Source organism: Mus pahari, chromosome 15, assembly GCF_900095145.1.
Source record: "Mus pahari chromosome 15, PAHARI_EIJ_v1.1, whole genome shotgun sequence".
Taxonomy (NCBI): Eukaryota; Metazoa; Chordata; class Mammalia; order Rodentia; family Muridae; genus Mus; species Mus pahari.
This window is the reverse complement of record NC_034604.1, coordinates 8,729,781-8,745,199: the sequence shown is the minus strand read 5'-3', so window position 1 is coordinate 8,745,199 and position 15,419 is coordinate 8,729,781. Positions and strand designations below refer to the sequence as shown.

Below are 15,419 nucleotides of genomic sequence, written 5' to 3'. Positions count from 1 at the left end.
CGCCTGCCTCTGCCTCCCGAGTGCTGGGATTAAAGGCCTGCGCCACCAGGCCCGGCTCAACTCAGGTTCTTAAAACAGAAAGAAAACCTTTAAAGTAAGCCATGCAAAATAGAAAACTATTCACACTTTCTTCCCCAGAAAAAAAAATTAGTTAATAAAATGAGATCAATGTAAAAAACATGATTCCTCTCTCTGTACGAAGGCTGATGTGAGACGAGAGAAAAAAAATGTGTGGCCTTTCTTTGTTTCACAGCTAAAATGGCAGTATGCTGGGGTTCCACCATCTTAACCATGCAGCGTGCTGGGGTTCCACAGTCCTAAAAGTTTTCATGAATGAACCTTTTAATTATTTTTGGAGCTACAGCAAAACAACACTCCTAAAAGCCCCCAACAAGCCCTAATTAGCTGGTGCTGATACCATAGCTCCAAGATGGATCATTATTTTTGCGGGTTTTCAAAAGGAGAACCTAGACTCAGAGATTAAAGGATTGGAATGAAGTGAGCTGTCAGGGCAGAACTCGGCAGGCCTGCCCTCAAGGACCAAGCATAACCATGTCCCTGGCTGTGTTTGTGTCTGTGTCATGATATATTATAGAAGCGTGGAAAGCTGACAGCTGGGAAGAGTTACTTAGCTGGGTCATCTCTTCTTTTCCTTAAAAGTTTTAAAAAACGACTTGAGTATATATGCATCTGTGCATATGAGTACGTGTATACATGTCTGTAAAGGTTTGAATGCTTGTATGTATGAGCAGAAGCAAGAAGAGGGTGTGAGGTGTCCTTTTCTACCTTGTCTGTGTTTGAGGCAGGGTCTCCTCCTGACTTGGGGGGTTATACCTTTTGGGGCGGGCTGGAAGCCAGCAAGCCCTAGCAATCCTCTTATTGATGTACACCTCAGAGCTGGGTTTGCAGATGTGTGCAGGATGCCCATTCAGCTAGTTACATGGATGTACATCTCCAGTTGCCATGGTTGCACAGCCAGCTCTCTTCACTGCTGAGCCAACTCTCTAGCCTGTGGCTCTTCTATTTTTAATATCCCATATTAAACATCAGCGACTTGCCTTACGTTGCAGTTAAGCAGATGTTGAATACCCCAAATCCCAAACCGCATGTGCTCCAAAATCTGAAACTATAGGGGAATGGGGACTGTGGAACCCCAGCACACTGCATGGTCAGGACTGTGGAACCCCAGCACACTGCATGGTCAGGACTGTGGAAACCCAACACACTGTATGGTCAGGACTGTGGAACCCCAGCACACTGCATGGTCAGAACTGTGGAAACCCAACACACTGCATGGTCAGGACTGAGGAACCCCAGCACACTGCATGGTCAGGACTGAGGAACCCCAGCACACTGCATGGTCAGGACTGAGGAACCCCAGCACACTGCATGGTCGGCGCTGTGGAACCCCAGCACACTGTACATAGTCAGGGCTGTGGAAACCCAACACACTGCATGGTCAGGACTGAGGAACCCCAGCACACTGCATGGTCAGCGCTGTGGAACCCCAGCACACTGTACATAGTCAGGGCTGTGGAAACCCAACACACTGCATGGTCAGGGCTGTGGAACCCCAGCACACTGTACATAGTCAGGGCTGTGGAAACCCAACACACTGCATGGTCAGGGCTGTGGAATCCCAGCACACTGCATGGTCAGGACTGAGGAACCCCAGCACACTGCATGGTCAGGACTGAGGAACCCCAGCACACTGCATGGTCAGGGCTGTGGAACCCCAGCACACTGCATGGTCAGGGCTGTGGAACCCCAGCACCAAGTAGAAAATTCCACTGGTGACCTCATGTCATCTATCATAATCCAAACAGAAGCACACCAGATGTAATGTATAAATTATCTATAGGTGATACCAAAAAAAAAAAGCTGCATGTGATATATAATCCATTTCATGTTCAGACTTGGGTCTTATCCCCAAGATATCTTATTATGTATTTACAAATGCTCTCAAATTCAAAACAGTTAAGTTCTCAAACATTTCAGAGAAGAGATCCCCAACCTGCAAAAAGTTTTAGCCTTGTGTATATGATGGCAGTATTGTTCAGAGTATTGGCAAGGAAGAAGAGGGGGAAACATTACCTTGGATTAGCATGCTGCCCATAGCTGGCAATGCAGTGGACTTGAGGTCTCAAATATTCAACTGAGAATTCTTCCGCAGGTATAATACAAATGTGATACTGTCAAGAAAATAAGTAAAATTGTTGGTAAAACTAATGGCTGCTCCACTCTTTTAAAAAACACTTACTAAGTGAAGAACTCATCCAGAAAATTTATATTACATAAAAGGAATAAAATTGCGGGGTGGCAAGCATGTAGAACCTCCACAGGCAACAAAGCCCTTTCCTTATTGCACAGGATCACTGACTACATTATTGCTGGAATATTTTCCCAAATAAAGAACAGAATCAGAGGAATCTGCTCAGTGTGGTTTAGTGCCTCTTTTTCTCTGTGATTTGGGGCTACCACTGCTCACGGCTGGTATCTGAAATGCTTCAGGAGGAAGAGCCTGGGTTCAAAGACAAGGCGTCATCTGGAGAGGCGCCCTTCTTAGTAAAGGGTGGCTCAGACCTCGGCCACACCAACCCTGGAGGATTTGTCTCCTCAGCTAGTTTAGGGACTACTTAAGAAGCTCAGCCATTAAAGTGTCTTTTATTGCATTTGAAGTCAAACTATGTAATCAGCTTGGTGGCAAAGTGGCTCTGTAGTAACAAAAACAAAAAATGTACGGACTGTCACTGGGACGCCAGGCATGTACAGGACAGAGATGGACAATGTTCCTACCCCATGGAGCCTCCATCCCAGTCAGCCTGACCTTCAGTGACCTTGGGATATTTGTCAAAGGGCAAATCCACACTTAAACTGAGTCCCAGGATAATTTCCAAAAACGAAGGTTAGATTTGTGAAGGAAAACCATTATTTCATAGCAATAATTTTTATACTTTTATTCCAAACTATTAGTTAAATTTGAAGATTTTACTCACTCCTGCTAGGTTAGGCGCAAATATTTAAAGCACGCTCCCCCTGGCATTCCCCAGAGTTTGATGCATGCTTACTGCCAGCAGTAACAGGAGGCTGTGTCACACTTAGGCAAGCTTAAGTCCCCTGAGATAGTTACATAAATCTTAACAATCCCTTCCTAGGCAGATTCCACTGCCCTCAGTAGTCAAGTTCCACTGTCCCATGGGTAGGTATGAATGCCATTTATCTGTCACAGTTGGAATTTAAATCGTAAGAATATATACCTCATGAGTTGGCTAAACCTGTATTGAAATATAGGGTACTGTTATAAAACCAGTTATAAAGTTTAAATAAAGCACTCCAAGAAAGTATATAGGATAGTAAAATGGACAGAAATTAAATGATGATCAGTGTCATTTCTGTACCCAGACATAACAACAATAAAGTAGAAAATATAATGGGAAAAGGCACTTCATTTACAATAGTGATAAACAAAAGTTAATGAAATGTCTTCTTTCTTTTTTTTTTGTGGGATGCCTTCATATTTGATGGCTGAACTTTATGAGGTGACATGAAGAAGGCTCAGGATAAAAACTGTCGAAGTTGGGGGCTGGTGAGATGGCTCAGTGGGTAAGAGCACCCGACTGCTCTTCCGAATGTCCAGAGTTCAAATCCCAGCAACCACATGGTGGCTCACAACCATCTGTAACAAGATCTGACTCCCTCTTCTGGAGTGTCTGAAGACAGCTACAGTGTACTTACATATAATAAATAAATAAATCTTTAAATAAAAAAAAAAAAACTGTCGAAGTTGAATTTATAGATACAATGCAATTGCAGCCCAAATTTTGAAATACAGATGACAGAAGAAGGCTTTGCAAGTTCAGTGGGTTAGAGGAAGGCATACCAGAAGGAAATGGGCCATGTGTGCCTTGAGCTGAATGTCTGCATCTGCCAGCAGCTCGTATACAGCCGTGCGACTCAGGCTGTCAATCACCACGCTCCTGCACGGGATGCTGCAAAGGGAACAGAGTTGTCTTAGCCCGACAGACACTGCCATCTCCCTTGCTGTGCACCTGACTGCTGTTCTGCTTTCCCTTTTTATAACTGGGCGAACCAGAGCTGATTTTCCTGCATGAGAAGTCGAGGGGGTGCAATGAATGATCCCCCAAATTCATTCTGGAATGTACTCACCACTGTGATCTTTTAAAGGTGGCTAGAGAGTGGAGGCTCAATCCCTTGGAAACTTACCAACGCTCATTGGACCACTCATAATTCAGATTGCCCAGCTATGACCATCCCATGCCTATCAGTAGGCACAGCTGGCTTTACTAACATGGGGGAAGGACAAGCCAAACTGTCTGTGAGGCCAAGTCTGAGTCTGTTTTCTTCCTCAGTCCCTTCCAAGAACTTGTACCTCTACACCTTCCACTCCATCGGGTGAGAGACAAATTTGAAACCATTTTTAAAAAGTCAGAGTTTTGCACGATGGAGTCAGGCTCTGGTGGGAAGGCAAGCTTAAGCTTAGGAAGCAGGCTGATGCCGTTTCCCCTGGATACATACGAACTGGAGCTGGAAGTAGGTGAAGACAACATGGCCATCCCTAATGAACACATGACGTCATTTAGTCAAGGGGATTTGGGTAATGACTGAAAGAAGATTAAAATATGCAAAGAACTGAACACAGATCGGGTAGATATACAGGAACTTGACAGTCAACACGCGAGTACAGCTGAAGCCGTCCTTCTGGACTGAAGTGCCATCCTGGGATTCACTTGCATTTAGTTTTACCATCATCCTTTTAAAAGTTCTTTCTAAGAAACAGATGGCCATTGGTTTATTAAGGGTCACCTCACTGTGGAGAAAAGGGTTGACTTATCACAGCATTATTCTGAAAAGTAGTGTTTTAGTCACTATTTTGCTGAGATGTTGTCTTTCTAACAAAGTGGTTAGAAGTCACTTGAGACACGCAGAGGTATGGTCAAACATCAACAGGAGACAGTGCAATGCTAAGCAGGCCTTTCACTTAACATGGGCCTTTATAGGGAATAATTCCTGTGCTTTAGATTCCCACGCTGCAGTCAGTTCCCTGTCACGTGGTACCTGTGATGACTGAAGCACAAAAAAAGGAAAGACCTTGGCCAAGTAAAAATATACAATGGGACATTCCTGGGAGTAACTAAGTATGAAGTAGGCAATAGTAGTCTAATTGATGCTGTCCTAGAATTCTAATGATGGGTTTGCTAAACATGTTTAGTTGTCATGTGCTAAAGGCTCTAGAACATCACCCAATCTCCCCCAGTGCTAATCATAAAACCTGCATGGCATTCTGTAAGGGCCCTTTCTTTCTTTGGTTTTGTCATCCTTCTGCCATGCCAGGGAGGATGGCGCACGGCTATAGCCCCAGCACCCTGGGCGTTGAAGCAGGATGGTGCATGGCTATAACCCTAGTACCCTGGGCGTTGAAGCAGGAGGATCATGAATTTAAAACCACACTGGGTTGCATGACAAGCCCCCAGCTTCCCAAAATATAAACTATCCCCAACCTGCAGCTTTTCTGAGGTCATCTAGAGAGTAAACAACTATGACTAGTCCTCTGTCCCCTAGCCAACGTCTTTTAGATAGTGAAAAATGGGAATCAAGACTGTGATCTAAAAGATGCAAGGAGTCTAAAAGTTGGAGTGGAAGGGGAGCTCAGATGGATAGAGGTTGCAGAAGACCTGTGGCCGACACACCCAGGACTCCAGCACACAGGACCTGCCCATCGGGAAGTACACTTTACAGCGGTACTGATGCCAACTGTACATGAAACTCATATTTTCAGATAATGATAGACGGTTCTGAGAAACTACCCTAGAATCACTGTATGCCCTTAACGGTCATATACAGAGCTGAGGATACAGGCCTCATGGGAGAGTGCTCACTCAGCGCGCACATGGCACTGGGTTTGATCCTCAACACCACACACAAATCCAAATATGACTCATTGTTTGTGATCTTTGTTCCAGAAACAAAGTCCTCAGAGATGGCTTTTTAGGATCCTTAGGAGCACAGCTAAGTCGGCAGGCGTTTGATCAGGCCTCACAAAAGGGCCCATGTTACGATGCTAAAAATCTACTCTTTGTATACATTTTTAAAAAATTCTCACATTCAGGAAGGTGGTCAGTTATCTTGCATTTGATCCAAAGCAACATAGAAGCCAGGTTAACAAAATGTTAAAGGCTGTGACTTAAGAACTGGTGTGTTTACTGTAGCTTTCTTCTACCTGCTATAACAAGGGCTACAACTTCTGGTGTCATTAATTTTACATTTAGTCTCCTCTACAAATATCCTTTGTGCTGATTCTTTAATTAAAGAATGCTCTTGAACTATTATGCAAAGAAAATTATTTCCAGCAAGCCCTTGGCAGTTAGCACTCCTGGGCAAAAATTTCATTAGGGTAAATCTGAGAGTTTCCACCATTGCTTTTGGCACACAGCAATCACCAACCACTAATTTGCTGGGTTCTGAAGGGGGGGCCATGCAGGGAGAGGTGCACCTGTTATATAATTTCACAATGCTGCCACCCACAGAGAGGATCCCAATACCAGGGTGGGGATAATGTTGGACCCTATAACTAGCTGCCTGCTAGTGTTCAAAGACCGCCTCGAAAGTCCAGTGTACTAACCATCCGAGTTCCAGGCAGACTTCCCTGGTGGAGGAATTTGGGGGCCATAGGTGATTACCTGTACTTGCAGCTGTATATGTTCACCTGGCCTGCCAAGGCAGACCCCGAGCTCTTCAGATTCACGTCCACCACAAAAAGCTGGTCCCCTTCCGTGGCATACTCCAGCATGACCACATAGTGGCCAATCTGTGGGACCCGCAGACGTAGCTGCAATTCTACCTGCCAGAGAGGCCAAGTAGACAGGTGGTCACTCCGATGCGCAATGCACTGGACGTGTCCACGGACGCAATGGAGCACTGTCACACCCCTGCGCCATAAAACATGGTCCTCTCCAGTGAATGCAGAGGAAGAAGTAGACGCCCCGTTAAGATCCCAAGTCCGTAGAAATGTTGCATGACCATTTGTCTGGAACGTCAGAGGGTGTTTTGCAGTTTTATTTTCTAAGTCTCCCAAAGCTGTGTCTGAGGGCTTCAGCTCCACTCAGGGATACTTCTGCTGCTTGCTTAAGATAACAACACTCCCAAACTTGCAGCAAAAAGGGACAGCAAGGGAGTGGAACCTGCCTGGGGGCTTCTTACCTGTTACTTCAAGAGAGAAATGTCAAAGTATCCCAATAAAATCACATAAAAGCAGCACACACACCCTTCTGTCCCAGAAGGGTGGCACTTGGCTTTCAGGCTTTCAAGCCCCTTTCTATGGGCGATACACGTGCTTCCCACATAGACTTTTAAGAAGAATTATTATGAGTCAGAAATCAGGGGTACTTTAGGCTGTAATGACAGAGATCCTAGGGTATTCAGAGCTGGACATGTTTGCTCTCTGGTCCTTTCTGGGGAAAGCGGGACTTGAGCTTCTGACAATCATGAGGCAGGAGCTTGTGGTCCCAACTCAAGCTGACATTAGCTGTGTGTCCTCGTATCTGTGTGTCCTGATCAGTTTTCATTCAACAGTTACGAGGGTTAAGTGGATATGCAGCAAGTCTTTTTGCAGTGACAAAAATAATCTATGATCCATGTTGTTCCCTGAACATGTGTGATTGTTGAAGCCCTGAGTTACATCTGAGAGATAAATTATACTTAAGTTTAATTAACATAAGCTTATATGTTTCTCAGGGGCTGGTCCACATTTGGACTTCCCTGTTGTCTTATAAATACACACATAAATAACACATACTTATATGTTCTTTCTCACATGTTACATCTATGTACATGTGAGTATACACTTGTACATGTGTGTATGTGTGTGTGTGTGTATGTGCATATGCAGTATGGACAGAAAGGAATGTGGTAAAGTTAATTTTAGAATGGAGTAGAGAGAAGAATATTCAGCTTTTCATTATATTTAATTGTGTTTACTTATATTGCTTTACTTGGTACAATAAGTATATTTTATAAATCAGAAATCTAACAAAATAAAATGAAATGAAAAGTCTACCTAAGAAGGAATCTTGGTATCTTTAGCTGTTACCTTTAAAATGTAAGGACATCATTTATAAAATGTGTATATGTTGTAGATAGCCATGGGGCTAATTATATTTGATATTAATTCCATTCTCCTATGAGTGGCTGCGAACAAGGAATGAGTCAGCACTCAGGTGATTTCCTATAAACCTGCTTCCCACCTTAATTTGTAAAATAAAGGAGAGCTGATGATTGGGCTGATAAAAGGGAAGGTGGAAAGGAAGGTGGTAAGGGAGAAGAAGGAGAAAATGAAAGAGGAAGAGAACACAGAGAAAGAGGTAAAAGAAAAAAAGCTGAGCAGAAGCACATGACCTGGAGAAACTGCAAGTTCTAAGGGGTCTCATAGATGTGGAAGACGGTAGAGTAGCGGTGGATCTGCCCAATCTAGGTGCACAGCATGTAATCATATTAACTGTGTTGTGTTTTCATTGCCGGGGCATAATTAGGTTGGAGAGTTTTACTGCAACATATATATCTAAAGATTTCAGAAGAATTTGAGCCATAGATATTTTAACTTCACACACTTTGCCCCCCAAAGAAATATTTTCTTCAAAAGATCAAAATAGATAATATTAATGAAAGAGTGGAAATGGGTGGGGGCTACCGTTTAGTGTCTGCATTCTGGGGTGCTATGATGTGTGTTCTCATTGTTGATAAAGTACACAATGTGTTACCAATGCACTCTTAGGTTTGCCGATGTGGTTCAGAGAACTCCAGGACGAGACACAACGCCACAGCATGTACCAACACGTCCTCCAGGCCGTGAGGCAGATGCCTCGGGTTGGAGCAGTTCCAGGTTCCAAGCTCCACAGATTCAGCTGCTACAAAGTGCTTAGCCCACAGGGTTTGTCAGGGAGGACCTGCCATGTCCTTATAAGGCAACCAACAGAGCTACTGAAGGCCTGTAAGACGGAGTCTTGTCCATCTTTAAAGAAAGAATTTGCTGGGAGTCAGGTGAACTAAACAGCCCGGTGATGTCCTATGATTGTTGCTACATCTAAAGGTACTCAAAGAAAACCTCAACACAGCTCCGTGTGGAGGGTAACTCAGCCCCAGGTCAAATAAGAGAAGTTAGCACCTGTCGATCACTACCCTGAGAAACACTTCTGGCTCTTGAGGATTCGAGAAGCAACCTTTGCTAAGCATTCAGAAGACACAAATGGAGAGGCAGCATCCGTTTTAACAGGAAGTAAAAGGCTGTCCCACCTCTCTCCCGCTGAGGTCCACCATGGCCGGGTGTGTGGGTGTGGGCTGCCTCATTGCCAAGGGTCTCAGCTCTCCATCCAGCAGGAAGTGTCTGGCCTCACAAGCCAGGGTACAGGAGAATGCACTCAGTGGTAAATGCTGGTAAAGCAAACAGCTTCAGAGACAACAAAAGACAGTTGTTATCACATGCGCAAGGACTCCGTGATCCCAGTCACTGGGCATCCTTGTATCCTTTCAACAAAGTCTTAGGAAATGGACATCGCAGGCATCGAGCAGTGAGTTCCCCACACCACAAAGGGAAGAAACAAAGGTCTGAGAACATGCATTCTATTTTAAGCTCTTCCTTCATCAGATGCATCCCCACATGCACAGGGTGGCATGCAGTGTGCTTGGGGATTCTTACTCAAATAAGGCTCAGAACAGACAAATCACAACAAACCTATCAGTGGGTTTTCCTGTAACTGTTGGAATTGTAAAGCCCACCATCTGAGCCTTCATACTCAAGGCTCCTTCAGAGGTGTCTGATGGCATTGAGGCTGTACCCTCCTCCCCATACTAACTTGTCCTGGGGAGATCCTGTGTGGGCACATGGCTCTGTGACTGGCACTTGCAGGGTGAATGCTTCATAGTAGTCCCTGGGAAGCAGCACAAGGTAATCCTAGCAAATGGAGAGCACAGGGAGTGTTAGTCACCTTCTACCAGGCCTACCGTGGTAATGCAATGACCAAATGTGTTTGCAAAGTAAATAATGCACCAGAGAAGTCCCTGGTGAACTTGAACTTCAGGTCAACTTTTTTGTTCTTTACACTAGCACACCAGAACCCACAATGCGCCAGGTCTTACACACACACACACACACACACACACACACACACACACACACACACATACACAAGAGATCGGTGCCTCAGAATGTATATTTGTGATCTTCAGATCCACAGGAAATGTTACTATCTCTTCTGGGACACTTAATAATCCCTTCCCCCAGTTGACCAAAGGCAATGAACCAAATCATTATGATGCTCTGCCGAGATGCCAGCTGCCTTAGTCACTACAGAGCATCAGCGACTGGCTATGGTATGGCTTCAGCTCCAACCCTCCTCATGGTGCATGGTGGGGAAAGTGAGGTTTTGTGATGTGGATGGCTCAGACTGGAATTGCCCTGATGCCCATCCTAGCAAATGAAAGAATGGCCATGTTCCACCAAGCATGCCAAATGAGGCCTGCAGTAAACGCAGCCAAGCATTCAGAAAAGAGCAGAGTTCCAGGGCCTCGAACACAGATAGCTCAGTGCTCTCAGGATCTGTGATCCCACCACACACATGCACAGGGAAGGAGGCTGAATGTTTGCCTCTAGTGGGGAACTCATATGTGGCCCCTGAAGCGTTTTCTTTCCTCAGGAAGAGATGTTTGGGGGGCAGGGAAAGGAGATTGTGACTCAGGGGACTCAATGGCCTTCCTAGCTGGATGGGTTTGAACTGTTCTCAAAGCCATTTCCTTAAGCTCAGCCCATAATTGTTCATCACTCTGTGGTCCCAAAGACCGGTAAAGAAGGCTAGCATGTGCTCAGTGAAAAGTGAGTCAGAATGGGGACATCAGCTACGTGTCATTACACATCTGTCTTAGTCAGGGTTTCTGTTCATTCAATAAAGCACCATGACCAAAAAGCAACTTGGGAAGGAAAGGGTTTTTCAGTTTACACTTGCACATTGCTGTTCATCACCAAAGGAAGTCAGGCCAGGAACTCAAACAAGGCAGGAACCTGGAGGAAGGATCTGATGCAAAAGTCATGGAGGAGTAATGTTTACTGCTTGCTTTCCTGGGCTTGCTCAGTCTGCTTTCTTATAGAACTCATGCCCACTAGCCTAGGGGTAGCACCATCCATGATGGGCTGGGTCCAGCCCCATCAATCACTAATGAAGAAAATCCCTTATAGCCAGCCAATCTTCTAGAGGCACTTTCTCAGTTAAGGTTCCCTCCTGTCAGATAACTCTAGTTGTGTGTCAATTTGACATAAGACTAGCCAGCATAGCATCTCCCCGTTCCTGAGTAACAATCTTTCCACCTGTCTAGCTTTATACCATGGCTGGCATTGATGGAATTCCCCTCTTCCCCCACTTGGGACATCAGCAAAGCATGACTTGCCTTCTTTCTTCAGATTTGAAGCTTTTCGCCAAGAAGATGCAAGGGCAAAAGGAAGGCACTCAACGTCATGTTATTTTTTTTTTCATACTTGGGAAAGACACATAAGGATAAGTTCTATTCCTATTATTCAGGGAATGCGATGGAGACCGGCCTAGGAAGGACTAGCTCTATGTTTCCTCCCAGAGCAGCACATGGCATAAAGCTGGTACCCAAGATGTCATCAAAGTTATAACGAGCCTGAGGTGTGTGTGGACCAAGGGGTTCCTCGGAGACACTCCTCACAGCTCCTCCGGCTTTCCTTGAACGAGGAGTCCTTTGCCGGTCAGCTATAAGACTCCTGACTCAGGGAAAGGGAAGAGGGTAGGAAGTGCTGGGTCAGCCCTGGCTTCCGGAGCCTGTTCCTTCCCTTCAGACATCCCAAATCTCATTATTAATTCTTCTCAATATCTAGGTTCTGCTGATGCTACTCTGCATGGCTTGGGGAAGAGGAGCATTTTAGGTGACTTTCAGTTTCGTAACAGAAATATTAAACACAATTTGAAAGGCGGGGGGGCATGTGCTTATAAGAACTTTTCATTTTTTTCTAATGATCTTGAATTATAGTTTGTTTACATTTATATAGATATATAGATTGTTTTTGTCCATGAGTGGTTGACTGCAAGGATATAAATTGTATTTTTCAGTAAGTTTCTGTGTCATCATTGCGTCCTCTGAGGACCAAAGTCACTATAGTTTCCTGTGCAGTAAAAGGGAACACACATGATTTTGATGTGGGCCCCTGCACTGCAAGATCTTCCTGTGGGTCCCTGCATTGCAAAAGTCTATCTCGGGAATAGGACATTTTGAAGACCTCAGTGCCTCGAGCCCTGTCTTACCAGAAGGACTCCTTCCACCTGGATACAAGCAATCCACGCCCCAGGTGTGATGGAGAATGGGCCTGCAAAGCCATTTCCAGGGACTGTGACAAAGGCCGGCTTTTTACTTGGGGGAAAGATGATTTTTCTGCTTTGCGAAGCATCTGTCAGAAATACAAGTAACACGTTAAGACATCTTTCTAGAAGCCAGTACTAACACTTTACACAATTTAGCTTTCAACATTCAGTTTACAGATGGAAAAGCCTAAGGTAGCTTACTAAGCATGGGCTCTGGCTATGTTTATTTATCTTACTTTTTAAAAGGATATGTATACGTGCACATAAAATAGATGACGTTAGAGATGCAAGCTTGGAAGACACCCAGAGGCACACTCGCCACCATGTGGCCTCAGTAGGCAAGTGGACAAGTGGGTGCGCCAGTATGATGAGCAAGTGTGTGGTAGGGAGATGGGAGAGGATGTGGAATGGTTTGTGCACTGCGAAGAGAGGAGGAACTGGAAACATGAGGCTGTTGAGAACAGCCTGCTGTGAGTAGCCTGGGCTGCCACCTGAGGCCATGTCTGGGTCAGTGGTCCTGAGGGAGCAGGCATCTTTATTGATGTCTGTGGCCCACTAAAGACCATGCAGATGCCCCTGGTTTAGGCTGCCACCTGGATCATGTTGACATCCAATGGCTATGCAGAGCTGGCCCAGACCCTCATCCTAGCAGCACGGAGAACTGGTCCTGAGGGCAGAGGAGTGGGAGAGGCAGCCCCACCTCTCATCAGCTGTAGCACTTGGAGAGTGGGTCTCTCCTAGGCAGCCCAGTAGAGCTTGCCCTGGTGGTGCAGGTGAAGGAGAGCTGGCCCAGGCCCTAGCCAGGGCAGTTCTAGAGAGCTGGAGCTAGAGGCAGAGGTGCAGGAGAGCAGAGTATCTCAGCCAGGCCCAGATCCAGGGCTTTGATTTGGCCCATCCCAGCATCTACCTCATCTATGAACTGCTGGAACACACAAAGGATGGTCCTGCAGATCAAAGCTGCAGGATCTCCATGACACATGGCATGACAGGCTATCCTAGAGCAGTCCTGGTGAGGAGCCAGTATTGAGAGTGTAGCAGAAGCCAGAGGCCTCGAACCAGACCAGTGACTCACTGCAATGAACATTTGCAAGGAAAGATGTTTGGGCAAAAGGGTATACTGTGTGACATACTGTGACACCCCACAGCTTTGCAAGGGTGGAGGGTGAATATGAAGGGAGGTGAGGGGCATTTGCAAGGGTGGAGGATGAATATGGAGGGAGGTGAGAGGTGGAGGATGGATATGGAGGGAGGTGAGAGGTGGAGGATGAATATGGAGGGAGGTGAGAGGTAGAGGATGGATATGGAGGGAGGTAAGAGGTGGAGGACGGATATGGAGGGAGGTGAGAGGTGGAGGATGGATATGGAGGGAGGTGAGAGGTGGAGGATGGATATGGAGGATAGATGTGGAGGGAGGTGAGAGCGATTGGGATGCATGATGTGGAATTCACAAAGAATCAATCAAAAAATAAACAACAAACCCAAAACTCATTAGAAGAACTGGTGAGATGGGTCATGGGTTACAAGTTATTGCTGCTCTAGAAGACAAAAGTTCAGTTCCCCTCACCCACATATGACAGTCCACAGCAGCCTGTAACCCCAGCTCCAGGAGAGCTGATGCTCTGTTTTGGATCCATAGATACCCACACACTGTGTGTGCATATATGACACACGCACACATAAAAAATAAAACCACCAGGAAATTATTTAAAAATAGACATTGATAAGTTGATAGCAGTAGCTACATATTGGGGTTTCAGTTTTCAGGCTTATTAAATATTTAAGTATACTAATGTCTATATTGTATGTGCTTGAGACAGAGTCAACCATGTAGTACTAGTTGGCCTGGAACTCACTTTAAACCATGCGGTCTCAAACTGGTTAGCCCTTGCCTTTCCTTCAGTGCTAGGATGCTGCCACATATGGCCAATACTGTAATCTTTAGGACCTTCCAGATGTATGTGTTCAGTATATTATATGGCTTGTTAACTTCCTTTATTTTTATCTGTAGGAGATTGTCATTTTTATTTTTATTTGTGAGCGTGCATTCACTTTGCAATTAGAAAATATCCCATCCCTCTGTTTGTTTCCAGTAGGCACTGCCTTTCCTTCCATAAACGAGCATCCGGTGCCGGTGTCCCAGGAGTCTTCTTAAGAGGAGATAGATGTTTGCACCAAATCTTTGAATCACTCTCATTCTATAGACATTTACAAAGGCCTGCTGAGTGCCAGGCCTAGGACTATTTGCAGCAAGGCAGTGCACACACAAGTATGGCCTGGCTCCCTGGGACACTTCTGGACTTCCTATTTTCTGGCCTGCATTGTAAAATTCTCCTCCATTTTTCTTTCTTGAAACCATGGGCAAATTAAGGGCAATATGCCAACAACTCCCAAATAACACCAAAATGTGGTGCCCACTTCCCCACGTGTGAGATCTGTTTTTATTACTAAAGGATCCCCAGGGTTTCTGTATAGCCAACATGTGAGCATCGTTATGCTGATGGTAACTTAACAGCGAAAATAAAAGAAGCACAAAGTACAGAGAAAGCAATGGTAGCAAAAGCCCGCAAGGGAGCTGCCCAATCAGATCTTCTCGTAGGTTTCACGTGGATGACAGACTTGGTAACAACCAAAGGGATGTTCCATTCATCCTTTCTCACCTGCAAGGAGGCAAAGCCAGGTTTAGAGGTCCATGCCCCGCCCATCCAGGATGGGAGGAGGAGCCACTCACTCTGGGTGACATCCTGAGACTCTAGAGAGCAAAACCACACAATGTAAGAAAAGAGGCTTGAGATGCACCTACCCAACTCCCCCCGCGATGAGGAGAGAGTGATCCGGCCAGAAACGTCTTCTGTTCCAGGATTGATGTATCTCAGAACGATGCGGAACAAGGAGAGGCTTGACTGCCTCACAGACAATCTCACCCTTACTTCATTCTGAAAAGTACCCCAAAATAACGTGAAGTGTAGAGGAGAAAGGTAGCTGCAACACACACACGCACACGCACACGCGCACACACACACACACACACACACACAC

At 45.5% G+C, this 15,419-nt stretch overlaps 1 protein-coding gene across 1 annotated transcript in view; it reads right to left on the bottom strand.

The window, feature by feature from the left end:
- The window catches only part of Lama3 (laminin subunit alpha 3), a 240,668-nt gene that overhangs the window by 109,274 nt on the left and 115,975 nt on the right, over nt 1-15,419 (bottom strand). Inside the window, exons 20-26 of the mRNA XM_021215025.2 lie at nt 15,184-15,316; nt 12,327-12,469; nt 9,867-9,964; nt 9,307-9,460; nt 6,699-6,859; nt 3,881-3,989; nt 2,095-2,192 (exon numbers count right to left, since the gene is read on the bottom strand). Coding sequence (XP_021070684.1) covers nt 2,095-2,192; nt 3,881-3,989; nt 6,699-6,859; nt 9,307-9,460; nt 9,867-9,964; nt 12,327-12,469; nt 15,184-15,316 — 896 coding nt within the window. The remainder of the gene's footprint in view (nt 1-2,094; nt 2,193-3,880; nt 3,990-6,698; nt 6,860-9,306; nt 9,461-9,866; nt 9,965-12,326; nt 12,470-15,183; nt 15,317-15,419) is intronic.